This window comes from Oncorhynchus nerka, linkage group LG14, assembly GCF_034236695.1.
Source record: "Oncorhynchus nerka isolate Pitt River linkage group LG14, Oner_Uvic_2.0, whole genome shotgun sequence".
NCBI classification, from domain to species: domain Eukaryota; kingdom Metazoa; phylum Chordata; class Actinopteri; order Salmoniformes; family Salmonidae; genus Oncorhynchus; species Oncorhynchus nerka.
The window spans coordinates 45,843,980-45,867,558 of NC_088409.1; the positions used below are offsets into that span (position 1 = coordinate 45,843,980).

General features: G+C 43.0%; 1 protein-coding gene across 7 annotated transcripts in view; it reads left to right on the forward strand.

Annotated features, from left to right (window-relative positions):
- LOC115141220 (MAP7 domain-containing protein 1-like) overlaps nt 1-23,579 on the forward strand; it is a 77,978-nt gene that overhangs the window by 16,761 nt on the left and 37,638 nt on the right. For 5 of the 7 annotated variants that reach the window (XR_010458473.1, XR_010458474.1, XR_010458476.1 and 2 more), the window contains exons 2-4: nt 16,186-16,404; nt 21,574-21,642; nt 22,286-22,306. Coding sequence is in view for 1 of the 7 variants with exons in the window: in XM_029679956.2 (XP_029535816.2) it covers nt 16,186-16,404; nt 21,574-21,642; nt 22,286-22,306 (309 nt within the window). In the remaining 6 variants the exon portion in view is untranslated. The remainder of the gene's footprint in view (nt 1-16,185; nt 16,405-21,573; nt 21,643-22,285; nt 22,307-23,579) is intronic. The other 2 variants (XR_010458475.1, XR_010458478.1) reach the window with 1 other exon arrangement.

A 23,579-nucleotide genomic window follows, 5' to 3' on the forward strand; every position in this document is an offset into this window, starting at 1 on the left:
TTCAAGCCTATCAACTCCCGAGATGAGTCTGGTGTAACCGAAGTGAAATGGCTGACTAGTTAGCGCACACTAACTAGAGGGACGGAAGCTATACTGTTACACTGGCAATACTAAAGTGCCTATAAGAACATCCAATAGTCAAAGGTTAATGAAATACAAATGGTATAGAGGGAAATATTCCTATAATTCCTATAATAACTGCAACCTAAAACGTCTTACCTGGGAATATTGAAGACTCATGTTAGAAGGAACCACCAGCTTTCATATGTTCTCATGTTCTGAGCAAGGAACTGAAACGTTAGCTTTCTTACATAGCACATATTGCACTTTTACTTTCTTCTCCAACACTTTGTTTTTGCATTATTTAAACCAAATTGAACATGTTTCATTATTTATTTGAGGCTAAATAGATTTTTTTAATGTATTATATTAAGTTAAAATAAGTGTTCATTCAGTATTGTTGTAATTGTCATTATTACAAATTAAAATAAAACATCAATTGTCCGATTAATCGGTATCAGCGTTTTTGGTCCTCCAATAATCGGTATCGGCGTTGAAAAATCATAATCGGTCGACCTCTAGGCCTGATCACATATAACGACGAGACAGCATATAGGGAGGAGGTCAGAGACCTAGCCGGGTGGTGCCAGAATAACAACCTATCCCTCAACGTAACCAAGACAAAGGAGATGATTGTGGACTACAGGAAATGGAGCACCAAGCACGTCCCCATTCTCATCAACGGGGCTGTAGTGGAGCAGGTTGAGAGCTTCAAATTCCTTGGTGTCCACATCAACAACAAACTAGATTGGTCCAAACACACCAAGACATTCGTGAAGAGGGCACGACAAAGCCTATTCCCCTCAGGAAACTAAAAAGATTTGGCATGGGTCCTGAGATCCTCAAAAGGTTCTACAGCTGCAACATCGAGAGCATCCTGACCGGTTGCATCACTGCCTGGTACGGCAATTGCTCGGCCTCCGACCGCAAGGCACTTCAGAGGGTAGTGTGTACGGCCCAGTACATCACTGGGGCAAACCTGCCTGCCAACCAGGACCTCTACACCAGGCGGTGTCAGAGGAAGGCCCTAAAGATTGTCAAAGACCCCAGCCACCCCAGTCATAGACTGTTCTCTCTACTACCGCATGGCAAGCGGTACAGGAGTGCCAAGTCTAGGACCAAAAGGCTTCTCAACAGTTTTTACCCCCAAGTCATAAGACTCCTGAACAGGTAACCAAATGGTTACCCGGACTATTTGCATTGTGTGCCCCACCAACCCCTCTTTTACGCTGCTGCTACTCTCTGTTTATCTTATATGCATAGTCACTTTAACTATACATTCATATACATACTACCTAAATTGGCCCGACCAACCAGTGCTCCCACACATTGGCTAACTGGGCTATCTGCATTGTGTCCCACCACCCGCCAACCCCTCTTTGCACGTTTCTGCTACTCTCTGTTCATCATATATGCGTAGTCACTTTAACGATACCTACATATACATACTACCTCAATAAGCCTGACTAACAGGTGTCTGTATATAGCCTTGCTACTCTTTTTTCAAATGTTTTTTTACTGTTGTTTTTATCTCTTTACGTACCTACACACACACACACACACACACACATATTTGTTTTTCTTTTTTCGCACCATTGGTTAGAGCCTGTAAGTAAGCATTTCACTGTAAGGTCTACACCTGTTGTATTCGGCGCACGTGACAAATAAACTTGAATTTGATTTGTTGTGATGAACCAGCTATGTGAAGCTAACCACTATAAGGATTAGCCACAATAGTGCACTTCAAAAAAAAAGTATGGCATAATTCTACTATTTGTATTCATTTGCATCAATGTCAATGACATACTTTTATTTTGAAGGCAAACCACAAATTCCACTTTTGTGCCTAATCCTTATTGTGGCTAGCTTCACAACACATAACCCGGTCCGGTCGAGCGTCACTAGCCAGATGAAGCTAGCTGGCTGCTTATAACATTAGCTTTGGGCAACAGGGTTAAGTAGCTGTCTAGCTATTTATTTTCATGAACTGAAGTTCAATTTCAATAGGCAAACAACAAGTGGCAACCTAGCTAATACTTACTCACAAGGGATCCTAAATCATTGCTAAGAATAATGAAAATGACTGCAAGCTAATGCTAGCTACCCCAGAAGTTGTGGTCGAACAAATGATGCTTTATTACCAACGCGGTATTGTAAACACATCGTTCGTGGACGGTTTTTGCTTGTTTGCTGATTTTTTTGTACAGCTTTGACATTGCTACTGTATCTTTTTTGACACGCAAAGACCCAAACGGCGTTCCATAGTATGTAATGTCGTGAAGCTAATAGCAGTGAAGCTATTACTGTGCAACTCCGGAAGGGAAACATTGGAAAAATAGCGCACTTGGTAGTGTTAACCGGTGCTCGACCAGTCGGCGAAAGCCAACATCACTAACGACAGAGAACGGTTGATTTTCAAGGGCAATGAATTCCAATATCTTGCCTTTAATGGATTTCCCGTTTGAGTTGTCTCGCTGAAATGTTCTTACTCTTTCAAATGACTGCTGGACTTGTTGACTCCTCGATACACACAGCAGATATTGTGGGCTAGTTTGGGAATGCTGTGTTGCACGTATATCGCAACGTGGCGTCATTACGTCATGTACCTTCGTTATATAGGTATGCACGTCAGCTTTGACTTCGGTTTTGCACATCGGGCGTTAAACTAGACATCGGCCGATACCTATGTTGGCATTTTTAGCTATTATCGCCCAATTTATAATTTTTTAAATTTCACCTTTATTTAACCAGGTAGGCCATATTCCGATATGTTCGCCGATATATTGTGCATCAATACTCCTTTTGGCACTAAACCTCACATTTTTGCTGGTCATTTTGAAGAAACCTTTTTGGTTCCAAGTAGAACCCTTTTGGCTCCAGTTAGAACCCTTTTGAGTTCCATGTAAAACCCTTTCCACAGAGAGTTGTTATTGAAACATAAAATGGTTTCTACCTGGAACCAAAAAGGGTTCTCCTATTGGGACAGCTATATAACCCTTTTGGAACCCTTTTTTTCTCAGAGTCTAGGCCTTGAGAGATTACACATTACTCTTATGGTCTGTTGTGTTCTTGTAGAAGCTATAATTAGAGCTCTTGTCATTATGCAGAGAATCTCTGAACGGTTGGGTGGGACCTTAAAAACCCAAATACTATACAGTAACAAACAAGGACTTTGGGACTCTCCTTAATTGTATGTTTGGTGTTGAGACTGTTCACATGATTACTGCTGGAACCTGATGTTGTTTGCCTGAAGTAATGGCCCTGAAAATGACTATGTTTGACAAAACAACCTCCGTCATCCTCCCACCTACAGTACCTCACGCAGGAACACACGCAGTCCCAGACATCCCTATCTCCAGAAACTGTCAACAAAGTCATAATGACACAAAATGACACCAATAGTGGTGCCTGGTTTTCATCAATGTATGATCTAGCTACATTATATGCGAGCTTGTGGAATTTGGCGTTGTAGGTCGGTTTTCCACAGAGAAACAGTTTGAACCAACTCTTTTAGTTCATCTCTCTGTCTGCTGGCTCCAAATCACTGCTGAGTTAGAAACCTAACCCTCTGGGAGAGGATAGGAATTTTGGCTGTGTCACTCGTTAGTGATGTACAGAGAGAAGAGGAATAGCAGATAGCAGAGATGTTCAAATGTGGTTTTGTCATGACTAACCAGCCGTCCAGGCACAGCTGTGTTTTGTAATGGGCATCTGGCCAACAACAAGGTCATGCGATTGAAGTCTCTCTATTGTAAGCATGACTGTTTAAACTGTATCTGATTATCGGATGCAAACCCCCTCTATCTACTCTTCTAGGGCTGTGTTGGTCTTGGAATGTGATGTTACGATAATTTCACGATTGCATTGCACTTTGTTACTGTTTTTTCCTTTTCTTTTCTTTCCATTTTCATTTATTTTTCGTATTGTTTTTGACGTGTCCATTACCCAGCCAGTCACTACTCACTTCCTAGAACAGTGAAGTTGTCAATGAAATCCCTGCTAGTCAGATACATATCGAGGACTGTTTTACAAATGCTCCAATAAATATTGATTCAACTAAGGGGACTTTTGGCACAATCAGTTGAGTTTGTTCGTAGAGGGTTTGTACACATCGAAACCTACATCCACACCATTTACAGCTACTCAACAGTTACTCCTCCTAGCTAATGCCCCGTCCTGCCTCCGTGTAAACACATTGTGACAGGGGTGTATTTAGTGCCATGAGGCCACCTCACATAGACCAGTGGAGGATTAGACTGGGCTGCTGCTCCCAACCCCAAGGGGGAGGTGGAGCAGGTTGCCACGGCTGACTGGTCGGTATGCCGGATAGAGTGCTCAGTTATGAATGGATGGCAGCCATGCTGCATGGCCCAGATATCCAGTTGAGGGTGGCTTGTGTGTGAAGGTTCTATCACTCCCTATTACTGCTGGGTGTCTCAACCAATCAAATACTGGTGTGTGTTTGTTTGTGTGTGCGTGTGCGTCTGCTGGGCATTTCATCACCACGATGGCTTTGAAAAGGCTGACAGCGCTTGGGAGGAAAGCGGCTAGCAAAATGCCAGGCATTGTTCCATATCCAGGCCAGGTGACAGTAGTAAAGTCGTGGCAGAGTCCCTAACAGAGACATGACTATTAATAGGCACATTTTTATGCTATGAGAAACCGCCTGTAACGTAGGGAAGCAAGTTCAGGGAGTGAGTGTTTTAATAAATAAACGTAACATAATACAAAACACGAACAAAGCATAGACATGACACAGAAACAGAAACAATGACGCCTGGGGAAGGAACCAAAGGGAGTGACATATAGGGCAGATAATCAGGAAAGTGATGGAGTCCAGGTGAGTCTAATGACGCGCAGATGCGCGTAACCATGGTGCCAGGTGTGCGCCATAACGAGCAGACTCGTGACCTAGAGGCCGGAGAGGGAGCACACGTGTGACACCACCTTTAAAAGTTGTTTTCGGCCCCAAATCAGAATTATGTTGCTTAACTAGGCCATAAATTGCCATTTCTAGATGTTGGATGCCCAATAATGTTTCAACCTCAGTTTAGTTACATTGTAAACCCTGCACACATCTCTTCTCTCATTTGTTGTATGTATAATAATGCTCACAAGCAAGCAATTATATTTTGTGGAGTTAAAAAGTAATCTGCAATGTTGTGTTGATTGTGCTAATGTGGAGTGAAACTGTGTACACGTGAATTAGTGATATATCTGTTTTATCTATTTCTCTCTCACGCCCGTTGTCGCTTGAACTCTAGGAACTTGAAAACAAAGTACAAATACACTCATTTCACAGGCTGGCAAGCCCGATAGTTGGAACTTTTAAACCCCGGCATGAGTACGTGCACGCCCGCACGAGCACGCACGCGCATGCAGGCACACACACAAATACACACAGTGAGAGCCTTTTGGCGCAGAATTGGTGATTGTTGTTTACACTGCGCTTCCAGTGTGTCTGGGGCCCCACCATAGCCCCTTACATCACCCCATTCGGGGTGAGAGTGTGAGGGCCGAGAGAGGAGCGAGGGGGGTGACAGTGAGGTAATTCATTAGTTCCCTGTCCCGCTCAAATGAGATGCAGACCTATTCTCTTTCGGCCTCCCGAGTTCCTCTTTACTCTTTTTCGGAGCAGCCCTTTTCCCTTTCCACTCTCTGATTTCACAGCTCGGGACCTGATGCTATTTCCTAGCCTGTTGTTTGCCTCATTTCCATTTTGAAAGAGAACCAATACAGAGTTCCCACCCTGTTTACTCAGTGCTCTTTTTCTGTCAAGTTCAGTTTGAAGTCTATTTTTATGCTTGGGCTTCCAAGTCCACATATCACTAGCCACTATTACCAGTGGTTGTCTTGCTGTGCTCGGTCCTTTTTTGCCTGGTTTGGCAGGAGACGGGAAGAGAGATGTGCTTGAGAGAGCAATACTTGGATCTATGAATATTTAATTCCCTCCCTGTCCTATATTTCCATCATGTCCTGGGCCATGCCAGTGCCAATGATAATACCCAGGGTTTTATGTTTGGGTGCAGATGAGTGACTCACTGTGTTTGTAAGTGATCTAATTGGTTGATTTCCTGGGACCAGGATCTACAGTGCCTTGCGAAAGTATGCGACCTTTTGCCACATTTCAGGCTTCCAACAAAGATATAAAACTGTATTTTTTGTGAAGAATCAACAACAAGTGGGACACAATCATGAAGTGGAACGACATTTATTGGATATTTCAAACTTTTTTAACAAATCAAAAACTGAAAAATTGGGCGTGCAAAATTATTCAGCCCCTTTACTTTCAGTGCAGCAAACTCTCTCCAGAAGTTCAGTGAGGATCTCTGAATGATCCAATGTTGACCTAAATGACTAATGATGATAAATACAATCCACCTGTGTGTAATCAAGTCTCCGTATAAATGCACCTGCACTGTGATAGTCTCAGAGGTCCGTTAAAAGCGCAGAGAGCATCATGAAGAACAAGGAACACACCAGGCAGGTCCGAGATACTGTTGTGAAGAAGTTTAAAGCCGGATTTGGATACAAAAAGATTTCCCAAGCTTTAAACATCCCAAGGAGCACTGTGCAAGCGATAATATTGAAATGGAAGGAGTATCAGACCACTGAAAATCTACCAAGACCTGGCCGTCCCTCTAAACTTTCAGCTCATACAAGGAGAAGACTGATCAGAGATGCAGCCAAGAGGCCCATGATCACTCTGGATGAACTGCAGAGATCTACAGCTGAGGTGGGAGACTCTGTCCATAGGACAACAATCAGTCGTATATTGCACAAATCTGGCCTTTATGGAAGAGTGGCAAGAAGAAAGCCATTTCTTAAAGATATCCATAAAAAGTGTTGTTTAAAGTTTGCCACAAGCCACCTGGGAGACACACCAAACATGTGGAAGAAGGTGCTCTGGTCAGATGAAACCAAAATTGAACTTTTTGGCAACAATGCAAAACATTATGTTTGGCGTAAAAGCAACACAGCTCATCACCCTGAACACACCATCCCCACTGTCAAACATGGTGGTGGCAGCATCATGGTTTGGGCCTGCTTTTCTTCATCAGGGACAGGGAAGATGGTTAAAATTGATGGGAAGATGGATGGAGCCAAATACAGGACCATTCTGGAAGAAAACCTGATGGAGTCTGCAAAAGACCTGAGACTGGGACGGAGATTTGTCTTCCAACAAGACAATGATCCAAAACATAAAGCAAAATCTACAATGGAATGGTTCAAAAATAAACATATCCAGGTGTTAGAATGGCCAAGTCAAAGTCCAGACCTGAATCCAATCGAGAATCTGTGGAAAGAACTGAAAACTGCTGTTCACAAATGCTCTCCATCCAACCTCACTGAGCTCGAGCTGTTTTGCAAGGAGGAATGGGAAAAAATTTCAGTCTCTCGATGTGCAAAACTGATAGAGACATATCTCAAGCGACTTACAGCTGTAATTGCAGCAAAAGGTGGTGCTACAAAGTATTAACTTAAGGGGGCTGAATAATTTTGCACGCCCCAATTTTTCAGTTTTTGATTTGTTAAAAAAGTTTGAAATATCCAATAAATGTCGTTCCACTTCATGATTGTGTCCCACTTGTTGTTGATTCTTCACAAAAAAATACAGTTTTATATCTTTATGTTTGAAGCCTGAAATGTGGCAAAAGGTTGCAAAGTTCAAGGGGGCCGAATACTTTCGCAAGGCACTGTACTTCTGTGGATAGTGGGAATCCAAGCCTGGTCTGATATCTGTTTTCTTGCTAAATCCTATGGTCATTGTTTGGCGTGACAATGGCCAAATGAGTTGGCAAGGCACTAAAGACGTCACAAACAGATCTGGGACCAGGCTAGGGGATTTCTTAGTTTCACATTCCCATTGCCTTAGTTGATGGTATGCTTGAGTAATATTTAGTCATACTTTGGCGTTTGAGTCATATGTTTGCGTTGTGGATGAGACAACCTCATCGCTCTTTGTTCCTCAATGCATGTATGATGACACCGCCTCACAGCGGTTTGAGTTTGAAGAACAGGTAGCCAACAGAAAGGGGTGTGGTATACACACACACATACACACACACACACAAACCCAGGTCCGAATTCCCCACTTCTTACGACTGCTAGGGTATCAGGCAACCAGACTGGCACAGCGCATTTAGGCAGTTACTTAAGGCCTGAGTGAACAGTGTTGAGATATGAAATACCTTACATTCTAATGGGATCAACTTCTCAAGGACACAATGATAACATGTTTTTTTGGTTTGATGGCATTTACAGCTTTCATATGTATTTTGGGCTTTGAAAATAGAAGCATGCATGCATAAATGTTTTTTGTATTTTTTGATTTTCAGGCTGCCAAATTTGTGTGTAATTTTTAATCAAAGATATCACATCAGTCATTTTTATGTAAAGTGCTTTGATTTGAGACATTTATTTGGTATGACTCACCAGAACCCAGGAAGCGAGTTGATTACGAAAAAAGCAGTGGTTTCTCCTCTGAGAAATTGAATTACTGACATTTTCAGTTGCAATGTTGCCATTTGCACTTATGTCAGTGGCCTCATCACCTACTATATGCAGCTGTATTTCAGACCATGATATGGAAAGTCACTTAGAAGAGCTAGAGCAGTGAAATTACAGTTTACCTCTAGACCTGGAAAAGATGCAGTGCAGCAAAGCCCTGACATCCTCAGCCTCTTTAAACAGACCATATCGCTGTATTCTGATACCAGAGGCGGTGCTCCTAGTGGCCAGTGATTTTAATGCAGATGAACTGAAATCTGTCTTACCTCATTTTTACCAGCATGTCACCTGTGCAACTAGAGACGAAAACACTTTAGATCACCTTTACTCCACACATAGAAACGCATACAAAGCTCTCCCTCACCCTCCATTTGGCAAGTCTGATCATAACTCTATCAGAGACCGTACGTACATATCCCAATCAGAAGCCATGTATTACAGGTAACATCAGCACTGATTTAAGCGCTACAGCTGCCGCTTTCATGGAGCGGGACGCTATTCCGAGCTCTTATAAGAAATCCGACCTCCGACGAGCCATCAAACAGTCAAAATGTCAGTACGGGACTAAGATCTAATCCTACTACACTGGCTCTAACGCCCATCGGATGTTGCAGGGCTTGCAAACTATCACGGATTATAAAGGGAAACCCAGCCGCGAGATGCTCAGTGAAGCGAGCCTACCAGATGAGCTAAATTCCTTCTATGCTCTCTTCGAGGCAAACAGCACTGAACCATGCATGAGAACACCAGCTATTCTCGATGACTGTGTGATCTCACTCTCCATAGCCGATGTGAGTAAAACCTTATAAAAGGTTAACATTCACAAGGCAGTGGGACCAGACGCGTACTTAGGGCATGCGCTGACCAGCTGGCATTCAGCCTTTTAGCAGCAGCCAATATGTGGTGTTCAATATTGGCCTACATTCCTTAAGACTTAAAAAAAACTTGCAGGGCTTGACATTAACCTGTTTATCCACTTGTCCTTCAGATTTGTTGTTGTGTTGTTTGATGCCAAAAAAATGTACAAAATATAATGTATTATTATTCCCATACCATTATTACAGAGAATCATGCTACCCTCTGCCTAATGGCTACTTAGCTTATTCAAGCCTGTCTTAAATTACTACACTGCCCCTTTAAGACAAAAAAAGCTCTTTACCTGACTCACTTTTCAAAGATGTCTAGAAATGTACACATTTTGGGCTCTTGTAGAAGGCAATCACTCCCCTATTGCTGACTGCAAAGTATCTATAACTGGGCTAATAACTCACTAACTAGCCAAGGATATGAACACAATGTGCACACGTGGCTAAATGCAGCTTTCACTTTGATCACAAAACAAGCTCATCTACTCATGACCACTCATGCTGTAAACACAGTCCAGTTCAAAGTAGCACAGCAACACGTTGCCTCACTGCCAGATGGCGGCCGCGGTGCAAATGAGTATAGTCCAAAAATCTGCATTCCACGTCCAACATGTTTTCACCCGCGATCGTTTTCAAAGTAGCCCAATTTTCAGTCAAAATCTCAGACATGGCAACCCTGCCACTATCCCCAACAAACCCATCACCCCTTCCCACTACTTTGGCCCTAACAGATCCAACACCTGGCCGTCGGCCTGGGAGGATGGAACCCCTTCTCTTAAAACCCCTGTAGTTCTGTGCTAAAATCTCTGACACCCAAAACCTTCTCTGCTGCTGCTACCACCAAATCAATCTTCTGAGATTCCTGTACTATTTGTGCAGTACAATTAATGACCATAGCAATAAGCGAAAGAAATCCTACCTTACTAAAAATCCATCCTCTCTTAGCAATGGCATTTCCTATGAGTTAAGGAAGGATCACATACTTCCATCCAGTTCATCAGGAGGTATTCGCCAATTAATTATGCTCGTGTCATGAGCAAACATAACTGCAGGCGACAGTAAATCGCCAACTATATAACTGTTTAAACAATTCACTCAAGGTGGCAGTATGGTACCTTTCAGTTTGTTTACCAACTCATAGAAGTATTAGAAGAAAATGGACTACTTCAAAATGGAGATGGCCTCAATGGCTCAGCCCATGCTCTCACAGATGCCAGAATGGGACAGATACGACTAAGATTTTTATAACTAACCAAAGATAGACCACAGCATGCCTTTTCCAATGGGAACAAGTGAATCATAGTGGGCAGAATAAGCAATGAGGTGGGCAGAGCCAAGCACGATCTAGTGAGATCCTATTGACATGTTCTAGCGTGCGTGTGCATATTTCCGTTAGGGAATACCTACTCTATGAAGTGCCCGTGTGCAATAACTCAAATTTGCACTTCTTTGCACTCATTTACACTTTGGCAAAGTGTAAAGTCCACATATCTTTGTCTACTCTGTTCATAACGGATTCTAATTTTGGTAACAGAAAACTTTATCGAGATCTCACTACCATCCGTTGAAATATATGTCTCATCTCTGGATATGACTTTTAGTCCTCTAGTTCTAGGCCTTATCATTGGGGTTTTTACAGAAATATTTGGCAATTGACTAGGAATTCTTTGGAGATCGCGATCGACCAGTTGGTGACTACTGCTCTAGAAAGTTGTGTGAAGTTCAATCTCGTGCGTCCCTCTGTGGGCTGATATTTCTTCCGCACGGCAGTCCCTGGGAGGCAGTCCCAGGGCTACTGTGAGGGGCTATTGTTTGTGTAATACAAATCAAATCAAATGTTATTTGTCACATGCAAATATAACAGGTGTAGACTTTACAGGGAAAAATGCTTACTTACAAGCCCTTAACCAAAAGTGCAGTTTAAAGAAAAAAATACATGTTAAGAAAGTATTTACTAAATAAACTGAAGTAAAAAAATAGAAAAAAAGAAAATAAATTACAAATAATTAAAGAGCAACAATAAAATAACTGAACTGGACAGTGTACAGGACCAGTATGCCTCAGATTCCTGAAGCTGGTCTGTCCCACTTTCTGGGCCTTGACCTGGCCTGCTCAACCCTCTGCTTTTCACTGTTTGTCTCTATATACCCACAGCAGACCTGGGCTCAAATACTATTTGAAAGCATTTCAAATACTTTATCCGTGTTTTATTCAACTTGTCTGGTACAATGGGACCATTAGAATAGTCACGACAGTGCAAACGCTACCCATCTTGCACTACAGGCAGGCTGAAGTAAACTCTCAAAGTATTTGAAAAATGTCAAATAGTATGTGAACCCAGGTTTGATAGAAAGTAGCGACCCTCTTCAACATGGAAATCTGCAGTGTCATAGTGTTCATTATTTAGATTGATTCTAGTGGCACTTCTCAAGGTCTGTGCAAGGCGGCATTTAGAGGGGTAGGAACAATCCAAGAAGCCTAAAGACACATTAAGTCGGTGTGTGTGTGTTTGCACGTGTATATGCGCACTGTATTTGGGCTCTTCAAAATGTAGAGAGACCAAACAAGGAACGGGCCTACTACTCACTAAACAGAGTTCCAGTTTATTCTGTGAGTAATAATGTGACTGAATGATTTTGACATTTGGCACTTGAATATACACACAGCTGGACAGCAGTGTCTACATCATAAGCATGCCTATTGCATTCAATTCTTGAATTAAGTTGTTTTTAGCCGTTTTTACACTCAGAAGACTTGGGTCACTGTTCGACGCCAGAAGGCAGTATTTGAATGGTTAATCGACAGTAAGTCGAGTAATGGTTATGTTGGAATTCATTGAGTACATCGGTGCAAATATCAGATTTGCATTTTGAAAACCACAGTGTGTTAAATTGCAGCTAGCGTGTTAACATTTTGTTGCTGTGCTGTGCCCCAATCCTGTCAGGGTAACTGGCATGGGGTTACCAGGCTTGTTGCTCAGTGCCCGTATTCATAAAGCATCTCAAAGTAAGAGTGCTGATCTAGGATCAGCTCCTGTTTGTCCATGTCATCTTACTCATTGTCATATTAAAGTCCAAACTGGTCCTAGAACAGCACTCCTACTCTGAGAGTACGGGCACAGATGACTAAATGTCACTAACATAAAATATTATTCAGGGAGACAAATAGAGTGTCTATTCTCTTGGTCTTTGTATCAGCAATCCCTTCTCTGTTGTCCGAAAGTGCAGGGCTGCAGGCAGCCAGAATATCACATCCATAATGACCCTCGTTTCTCTCCACTGCACCAAAACACCATGGAATATTAATCAGCCAAACCTCCCCTAGCCTGCAGCACAACACAAAACAACACCTCTTCTCATTTCCTCTAACTCTTACGCTTAGTAGTATACGGTTTAATTTGTATTCAGCATACACAATGTGCCTCCAGACTGGGCTTTCCTACAAATGTATATCATAGACACTACACTGTATATATCATGCAGATTATCAGAGCGGTCGCACTCAGCACTGCTACCCATTATGTTCTTTATGACCATAAGTCCTCAGGTGTTAATGAGTATGCTATGATATGCTCCCTCAGAGTACAGCACCATAGTGCCCTCAAAGCTCATCACTAAGCTAAGGACCCTGGGACTAAACACCTCCCTCTGCAACTGGATCCTGGACTTCCTGATGGGCCGCCCCCAGGTGGTAACAACACATCTGCCACACTGATCCTCAACACGGGGCTCCTCAGGCGTGTGTGCTCAGTCCCCTCCTATACTCCCTGTTCACTCTTGACTGCACGTCCAGGCACGACTGCAACACACAACAGTGGTAGGCCTGATCACCGACAACGATGAGACAGCCTATAGGGAGGAGGTCAGAGACCTGACCGCGTGGTGCAAGGAAACAACCTCTCCCTCAACGTGACCAAGACAAAGGAGAAAGGAGGACGGAGCACACCTCCATTCTCATCGATGGGGCGTCCACATGACCAACACATTCCTTGGCGTCCACATCACCAACAAACTAACATGGTCCAAGCACACCAAGACAGTCATGAAGAGGGCACGACAAAACCTTTTCCCCCTATGGAGACTGAAAAGATTTGGCATGGGTCCTCAGATCCTCAAAAGGTTTTACAGCTTCACCATCGAGAGCATTCTGACGATTTGCCTCACTGCCTGGTTTTGCAACTGCTCGGCTTCCGACTGCAAGGCACTACAGAGGGTGGTGCGTACGGCCCAGTACATCACCGGGGCCAAGCTTCCTGCCATCCAGCCACCCTAGTCATAGATTCTAGTTGCCATCCTCTGCACAAGCTCTCTCTCTCCCTCTTTCTGTTTCTCTCTCCCTTTCTCCATATATCCCCCCCTTTTTATATCTCTTCTCTCTCTCTCACTCTCCCCCTGTCTCTGTCCTCTCTCTCTCTCTCTGCCCTCTTCCTGTTTCCCCCTCTCTATATATCTTCCCCTCTGACACTTCTCCCTGTCATTGCAGTGTGTTTGGCAGCAGGCCCGTTGCCATACAGAGACACCAACAATGGCTCCTCTCTCTCTGAGTGCATCACTGAGCTCATCCACCTCGCTGGCCCAGTACTTATTTAACAGTGGCAGGCTTTGAGCAGGGGACCGCTGTGTATCTGTCTCGTCTCAGCTGAGCTCCCCCATAGACTCGTCTCAGCTCATCTCGCATGCCAGCACTCTCTCTCTCTCTCTCTCTCTCTCTCTCTCTCTCTCTCTCTTTCCATCGATGTCTCTGTCGCTGTCTTTCTCTCGCCCCAGTCTCACCTCTCAAGGAAGCCCATGGCGCCAATGTCCTACTAAGAGTCATCAGAGTAAATGCTCTCATTCCAGAACTGATAAATGGTGTTGATATTGATATACAATATGCTTCATGGAGTGGGTTCTTCTTTTTTTGGTTGGTTCTCCCTTGGTTCTCCCTGTTGACTTGGTTGGCCACCCATGCCCACCCACTCTCTGTTCTTTGCGGAGGTTAGCAGCAGGTTGCCTGAATGCCGGTCTTATTTCCATCACTACCTCAAGCAGACCATAACATGTATAATTCACACAGGTTTCACTCTGCCAGGTGCATGCCAGCTTCCCACAAAAATGCATAGTGTATGTGATGGAGGAGGTCTGGTTAGCTGTGTGTGTCTCTCTGTGCCAGGTAGACTGTACAACAGATGGCAGGTGACTGAGAACGACAATGTCAATATGGAGGAGACCTGTTCCCATAGAAATAGAATGACTAGATGGGCGTGTCCGTTCTAGTCATTCAATTTCTATACACACACCTACTGTTCAGTATCAGAGTACTCTTCAAAACAATATAGCTATACTGTATAGGCTACATGCAGCTAGATTCGATACTAAGTACATCATATTGAATTTCCAAAGTTATACACTATTTGCTTCTTCCAGCATTGCTGCACTGTGTGGCATTATCATACGTGCCACTGTGTTGCACAGAAGAGAGTAAATCTCCTGTCAATGGTCCTTTGTGACATACCTGCTCCACCGTCATTGTTTTTAGCCCTGGATGAGTCATTTAAAGCACGTTGCCCCAATGTTTACCCTGAGAGACTATGTGGAAGAAACTCGGCTCAATGCTGAGTGTTGCAGAGGGAATGTAGGGCGACAGTGCTGAGTGGACAAAGGAGCCAAACATTTCTCCCTAGGCCTTTGTGAGGCCTCCAAAGCCTGGGCAAAGTTATGTTTGAGCAGGGAGCTTCAGGCTCAAGCTGCCAAGTGTGAGTCACACTGCCACTGAGGCACTGACCCAGCCGTGGAGCTCTCGTAACCAACACCCTGTCCAACTGTTTCTATTCCTAAAGGTTTTTGCAGGTGCAACCTGTGATCCCATTGTCTTATGTGGTCACAGGATGAAATGCACACACAATCAAGGCCCACTGAACCTGTACACACACAATAACACACTTAGTGCCATGTAAGCCAGTGTTCAATTTACTCAAAAAAATACTCAACAAGACCAGACACTACTTTTTTAGTATGAAACTACAGAGTACGCTTTTAAAATGTTCTCTGGCTAAATTAATGATGACCTTTGTCATAAAGAGAGGAACCTGCAATTATTTTTTCCCCCCTCCTCTCACTAAATCAATCCGTTCCTCCCCAGTAGAATCATCAAGAGGCAGAGAGGCAATTACCTTGTTTTGTTCTGCCAGGGAGAGAATTCACTCAGCCCTGACTGTCGATAAATCAGCCGGTCGTTCTGAGAGAGAGGAGTGTGGGGTAAAGTTAGAGAGCCAGACCAGAGAACCGAGATCTTGTATTAGAGTGCTAGTGGACTAAGCATATCTTGAGTCATTTAGACTTTAAGGTTTGCCAGTGGGTGAGATGTATCGTTCTTGTCATGCTGTGCTTTATCATTCTTGTGTGTTTATAGTTTTACATTATTGAGGCTGAGAGTTAGTTGAGTAGCTCAACGGAGACCACAATGCACAATGCCTGTGTTCTCTGTTGATCTCGTACTATGACTTGCTGGTACGGTATGTATGTACAGTATACTGTTAGGTAAACCCCCATGGAGAAGGGGTTTCTTAATAGACCTTGATTCCACCTGTTGCACCTGTTACATCCTAGACTATAAAGTAGAGCAATACAACGTCACTCAGACCCACCTCCAGACAAGCAGTTGCTTTGGAATGAGGACAGGTTGAATTCCATCTCTATAATGTGGTGTGTTACACTTCTCACTCCGCAATTTTCTCACCTGGCTTCTTTTTGTCTCTTTCTCTGACCAGCTCCCCACCCGGCTCAGGACCCAAACCCCACAAAGCAAGACACTGAGGGGTTGACAAGCCACCCTAAAACAGGCCCAGCCCAGATAATGGAAACCTACACGAAAAAAGACAAACAAAGGAGAGTGGGGACACCCACGAAACTGGACATCATCCCGAAGTCACCTGCTACACCGACATCGCCCATGCCTGGCTCAAGGTCTAGCCCCAAACGTAATAAAGGTAAGTCTCCTTATACTGTGGTGTTACCGGTAATAAAGGAAATGGTGTGAAAATGGCTACCCATTAGTATGTGTTTTTTATCTACCATAGAGCATTTGAAGTAGTTTATGACCATTTTCAGGGGTATGAACACAGCATTAGATATCCATGGTTGTATAATAAAGGCTATCTTCAGCAGTGCCCTGTGATTATTGAGCAATTACCTCAGTGCTCAGATGATGTCATCCGACCCCTTGGGAAAACAACATGGTTCAGTCCAGAATTATCCTGACCACAGGCTTTCAGTGCTGGGGGTAAATCCAATAGACATGCTGCAGGTGGTTAGTTACAGCGCTTACAGCTCACTTGACAAAATCCATTAAGCTGGAATTGTGTTGCTATGGATTTATAGAATTTAGCCAAAATTGTATTTTTGGGGTAATTTCTGATGTAATGTTGAGTGGATGGCTAATGCTATTCGCTAACAGGCTAGTCGCTTACGGGCTATAGCTAGCCTGCTCGCTAATCACCTCCGGTCTCAAATGAAAGTTGGAGGAATTAACCAGACTGGGCATCACATTTCACTGAGTGATGCCAGGGGGTCATTTAGACTAGTTTGACCTGCTGTTGCACCACCACCACGTTTGTTTCCACAATGCCACTACTTGTCCTACCCCAAGTGCTGGCTAATGCAAACACTTAGAAATGTGTTTGGGGGGTTTTGTGAACATAATCTTATTTTCTCTATGCCCATTTTATTCTTTGCCCAGTAATCTATTGACTGTGGTCATGGTCTATTTAACAGTAGCGTGAGGTGGCAGAGCTGAACCAAAATAGTTCTACTGACTGATTATCACAGTAACGCCAAAGTAGAAGACTGGTTTTGGTGTGCAGGATCAGATAGTCCGATCAAGGAGCTCATTTTAGTGACAATCTAATTGAACTGCAGGATCTCTCAATAGACAACAGATCTCAGATCAGCTTTTGTAATGTAAAAGATATTGGTAACACTTTACTTAAAGCCTACAGGTATAATGCTCTATAATCTGTCGAAAGCATTTGTAGTGTCTTATGATAAGGCGTATAATGTTATGTCTCTGTTAGAAGCATTTGAGCACCAATAAGTCAACAAACCTCTGAGACAGCACATTCTCAAACAAGTTCTGTCACTTCCTCTCCTTCAGGTTGCCTTTCTGCTCAGTCATGCAAGCTTACCTCTGTTTTTAATCTTACCCTGGGGGTAGGAGGAAGAGGAAAAGGACGAGAAACACTCTGCAGCTCTTAATTAGCTAAGTTAAATGGCAAGTCATGTGTTTGGGAGCACTACCTCCGTAATGTCCGCCTTAATTAAACTTTGTCACATCTCAGACTCGGGTCTGACAGCTCATGGCACTTGGCCACCGGTGGTCCCTTGCCCCCTGGGAGGTTTTCAGTGTCCCTGTGTTTTCAAGAGATCTTTAAAAGACCAGGGATTTTACTCTTCACTGTCACTGTCAGGGGGCCCTGCTGCTTCAGTTCAGCCAGCCACATACACACGCATGTCACACACGCGCGCACACACACAGCTCCCCCAAACCCCTCTCCACGGCACTTTGTTGCTATGGAGACTTGGTTTTTACTGTAACACTTTCTTGTGGATTTCCCATGGACATAAATACAGTGCCTTCGGAAAGTATTTACACCCCTTGACTTGTTCCACATTTAGTTGTGTCAGATTTTGTGTCACTGGCCTACACACAATGCCCTATAATGTCAAAGAAGAATTATGTTTTTTGAAATGTTTACAAATGAATGTAAAACGAAAAGCTGAAATGTCTTCGAGTCAATAAGTATTCATTCCCTTTGTTATGGCAAGCCTAAGTAAGTTCAGGAGTAAGCATTTGCTTAACAATTCTCATAATAAGTTGCATGAACTCCCTCTGTGTGAGATAATAGTGTTTTCTCATGATTTTTCAATGACAACATCAACTCTGTACCACACACATACAAATATCTGTATGGTCCCTCATTCGAGCAGTGATTTTCAAACACAGATTCAACCACAAAGACCAGGGAGGTTTTCGAATGCCTCGCAAAGAAGGGCACCTATTGGTAGATGGGTAAAAATAAAAAAGCAGACACTGAATATTAATTTGAGCAAGTTATTGATTACAATTTGGATGGTGTATCAATACACCCAGTCACTACAAAGATCTACATTCTACACACCGCAAAGGCGTAATTCCTAACTCAGTTGCCAGAGAGGAAGGAAACATCTCAGGAATTTCACCATGAGGCCAATGGTGACATTAAAACAGTTATAGTATTTAATAGCTGTGATAGGAAAAACCTGTGGATGGATCAGCAACATTGTAGTTACTCCACAATACTAACTAACCCAATTGACAGAGTGAGAAGAAGGAAGCCTGTACACAGGACAATAACCTAAAACACAAGGCCAAGTCTACACTGGTTTTGCTTACCAAGAAGACAGTGAATGGCCGTGTTACAGTTTTGACTTAAATCTGCTTGAAAATCTATGGTAAGACTTGAAAATGGTTGTCTAGCAATGATCAACAACCAATTAGACAGAGCTTGAAGAATTTTGATAAGAATTACACTTCGTTCAAAAGTTTGGGGTCACTTAGAAATGTCCTTGTTTTTGAAAGAAAAGCCAAGTTTTTGTCCATTAAAATAACATCAAATTGATCAGAAATACAGTGTAGACATTGTTAATGTTGTAAATGACTATTGTAGCTGGAAACGGTTGATTTTTAATGGAATATCTACAGAGGCCCATTATCAGAAACCATCACTTCTGTGTTCCAATGGCACGTTGTGTTAGCTAATCCAAGTTTATCATTTTAAAAGACTAATTGATCATTAAAAAAAACTTTTACAATAATGTTAGCACTGCTGAAAACTGTTGTTCTCATTAAACAAGCAATAAAACTGGACTTCTTTAGACAAGTTGAGTATCTGGAGCATCAACATTTGTGGGTTCGATTACGGGCTCAAAATGGCCAGAAACAAAGATCTTTCTTCTGAAACTCATCAGTCTATTCTTGTTCTGAGAAATAAAGACTATTCCATGTGAGAAATTGCCAAGAAACTGAAGATCTCATACAGCACTGTGTACTACTCCCTTCACAGAACAGCACAAACGGGCTCTAACCAGAATAGAAAGAGGAGTGGGAGGCCCCGATGCACAACTGAGCAAGAGGACAAGTACATTAGAGTGTCTAGTTTGAGAAACCGACACCTCACAAGTCCTCAAATGGCAGCTTCATTAAATAGTACTTGCAAAACAAAAGTCTCAACGTCAACAGTGAAGTGGCGACTCCGGGATGCTGGCCTTCTAGGTTCCTCTGTCCAGTGTCTGTGTTATTTTGCCCATCTTAATCTTTTCTTTTTATTGGCCAGTCTGAGATAAAGCTTTTTCTTTTAAACTCTGCCTAGTTGTTGACTGTTGATGTTGAGACTGGTGTTTTGCAGGTACTATTTAATGAAGCTGCCAAGGGATACGAATACTTTCTGAAGGCACTGTATAGCCAGAAAGGCAGGCCCATCTTTGTCCAATGAGAGAAGGTATCTATTTAACGGATACCCATTGGATATGCCCAGACAAAAATGCATTAAAACTCAGACCCCAGAACCAAATCCTGTGTGCGTTAGCTAGTACTACAATCTGCCATGAGAGCTATGTTTAAAACTGCTCCTCTATTCCTTTCAAAAAGGCAAGTAAAAGAGATGAGAGAGAACCGTATTGTTGAGATTTGAGGAGTGTGCTGCTAACAGTCTGGAAACAAAACACGCTGCAGTGTTTCTGGGCCAACTTGATTCTGTTTCGGTCTCTGAGGCTCCTGTGGGGGGACTCATCGTGATGGTCAGGGCCTACACACACACACACACACACACACACACACACACACACACACACACACACACACACACACACATAATCAGAGTGGGTCAGAGGATGTAATAGGGAGGCTGCTGTTTTTATTCCGTATCTGGTGGATTGTTTCAGCCCTGTGATGATATTGTTATAATGTGTTACAATCCCCTGAGGTATGAATCGTGACATGGATGTAGAACATATGCTCTGTTTATGGAAGGAATGGATGGAAGATGAGGCCCGAAACCTTCACACATACAGTAAAATTCAACTTGGCTGGTTAAATGCCGATAAATTGTCATGAAAAGGTAGTAAATGGTGCTTGGCGTTTGAGAATTACATTGTAATAATTACAGTATGGTGTTTTCATTCAGGGAGTTCAGGTCATACTTATGCAATGAATCATATACAACATGATCATCTAATTACATGAATTATCTTTAAAACATATCATTCAAATCCAATTGGTCAGGGGAAATGTTCCACAAAGAATCTATACCAAACAATCCAAAGGGGTGCAGTAGAATTCCTGTAACAGTAGGACTATGCTTCCCAGGCATGAGTTACGGTGCTCAGAGGAATGCTTGGAGGAATGTTCAGAGGAATGCTCGGAGGAATGCTCGGAGGAATGCTCAGAGGAATGCTCAGAGGAATGCAGACGCCAGAGATGTTACAGTAGGAAAAGATAAATCAACACTCCTCTCCCTTTTTCCACTAATGTAACACAGATACACACGCCTTTTTCCAGTCAGCACCATCAGGGACTTTGAACATATACAATAACTTGCAAGACAGCTCTGCCTGAAGATCGACGAGGACCTCTATAGAAACGGATTGTTCTGATGTACAATGTTTTTGTCTCGAGGTTGGACAAAGACCATCTCTACCTTCCAAACATGATTGTTTATGTGGTATGCATTTCCTCATAAGTCAATAACGGCTAAATTGAATGCTGGACGAACATAATCCCTGTTTATAGCCATATTCTGTTTCTGTCTGTGCGTTACTTAACTAAATGCAATTACATGTTCACTCATGAATCCTCACCAGGACACAGTAGCCGAGGTGTGCCATGGTGTGACTAACCATCAGTCCTAATCAGAGTGTTTTCCACATTGCTCATTCACTTCTATTAGATACTAGAGTGGAGTCTATCTGGCTCTGATATAGTTGCCAGATTTGACTGCCAGCTTCCAGTGTTTCATCGCTCTGCCGATGTGGGCCTGGATTGGGGCTTCTCTCTGTGTACAATGACCTGTCACGTTCACATCCTCTCTCTCGCTCTTTCTCTTGTTCTCTCATTCTCACCCTAGACGCAGTGAAGTCAGAGGACAGACAGAAGCTGGCCAAGGAGCGGAGAGAGGAGAAGGCCAAATATCTGGGTAAGCTGAGATGGGGGGTTGAGAGGACGAAACTCTGTAAACAAGGAGAGGATGCCATCTAGTGTTGGGGGGTAAGGGGTGGTGGCAGATTTTGTTTTAGGTTGTGTCGGCATTGGCTTTGTTTTCAGGCCTACAGATGGTGTGCACATGTATGACAGAAACATTTAGAAAACGTTGAATGAACGTCAAACCAACCTAGGCTGTGGCTCAAGCTGAGCACTTCAATGAGAACGAAAAACAAGCCAATGATGATTTAGTATTTTGCTTTCAAGACACAGTTTTCAACGTGCATGCTCCAAATAAATGTTCATGTGCGTTTTATTAAAACAATAGCCTAGCCAACCCCTTTCTGTTTGAACTCACAAATGCTTTAAAGATCCCCAGCTCTGAACTTTAAGTCAATTTGGTAAAGAATCGTTTTCAATTAATAGTAGCGTATGTCAATGCCCTGCTTCCACTTGCCTTAACACTTCTCTGGCTCTATTTCTTTTGTCAGTCAAGATGGCTGCCTGTCACCTGCTTGAGTTGTTTTGTTTGTTTATTTCACAAGTCACGCTGTACTTGGCTCTAGTGACACACTGGCTACGTGCACTGCTTTGCATGATTGACAGTTGCTCTTGTCTTCTCTTTCACCCCCCTCCAGACAAGCTCGGCCAGATACAAGGTAAGTCACAACCGATGTGTCCATGGTGGTAGTGGTGGTGGTGGTAGTGGTGAGGATTCTTGTTGTCATGACCTGCAGTTTTGACCTGTTGCCTTTATTGATTTTAACAATTGTGCCTGTTTGTCGCTCAATCACCGTCTCGACAAAAAAATATTTTGAATGAACTTTCTACATGACCATGGAAATGATTGCACCACAGTACCAGGCTGCCATTGTGAGAGTACCAATGAGTTTATCAGCCAAATTGCCAGGGTTAGAGGATCCAAGCCTGTTCTATTCATTCTATTTCTATGTGTGCCGCTGCTGCAGGGAGGGGGGCGTTGCCTAGCCAACCGACGACTCATTTGCTACAAGACCTTGCTTGTTTCAACAAAGAGCAACACAGTTTCATCACGTTGTAAAGAGTCCATGTTACCGCATAAAGGGACTCAACTGCATGAGTATATGGTAATTGTACCAGCCCCACATTGTGTGTGTGCACCTTGTTTTCATAGGACGTCAGCCCAGTGTCTACTTCCATCACATGTTTTCCTTCCATGTTGAGTAAATGATACAAAGTATATTGAACGCAGGTGTTGTAGCATTATAGCATCCCATCATGTATAAAAATGCTGGGCAGGCCATTATTTTTGCCATCATTTTGGCTACCATGGCTATGCCCCCCCATAAGATGACAGTGCCCCTATCCAGAAGGCACGAGTGGTCACTAAATGGTTCGATGAGCATGAAAACAATGTAAAACATATGCCATGGCCGTATCAGTCACCAGATCTCAACCTAATTGAACACTTATGGGATGTTATGTAACGGCTGGCTGAGAAAGTATTTTCCACCACCATCAACAAATCACCAAGTTATGGAATTTCTCGTGGAAGAATGGTGTCGCATCCCTCCGAAATAGTTTCAGACACTTGTAGAAACTATGCCGAGGTGCATTGAAGCTGTTCTGGCTCGTGGTGGCCCAACACACTATTAAGACACTTTATGTTGGTGTTTCCTTTATTTGATCAGTTACCTGTATAATCATATAATATATCATTTATTACCACTAAATGCAGTTATTTTGCCATTTTATACAGGAATTATAAAGAGAGGATAGGAATCAAAAGTCACATCACCCTTGCTGAATGGCAAATGTGTTTATACTTAATCTCGGAACCCAGATCCAATTTTCACATTCCCTGGCTAGCTACTTCATTTGTAAACATGTATGTCAACAGTCTGTCATGAGAGACTAGTTTTTACCATAAAGGTCATGTTCGTTGTCCCATAT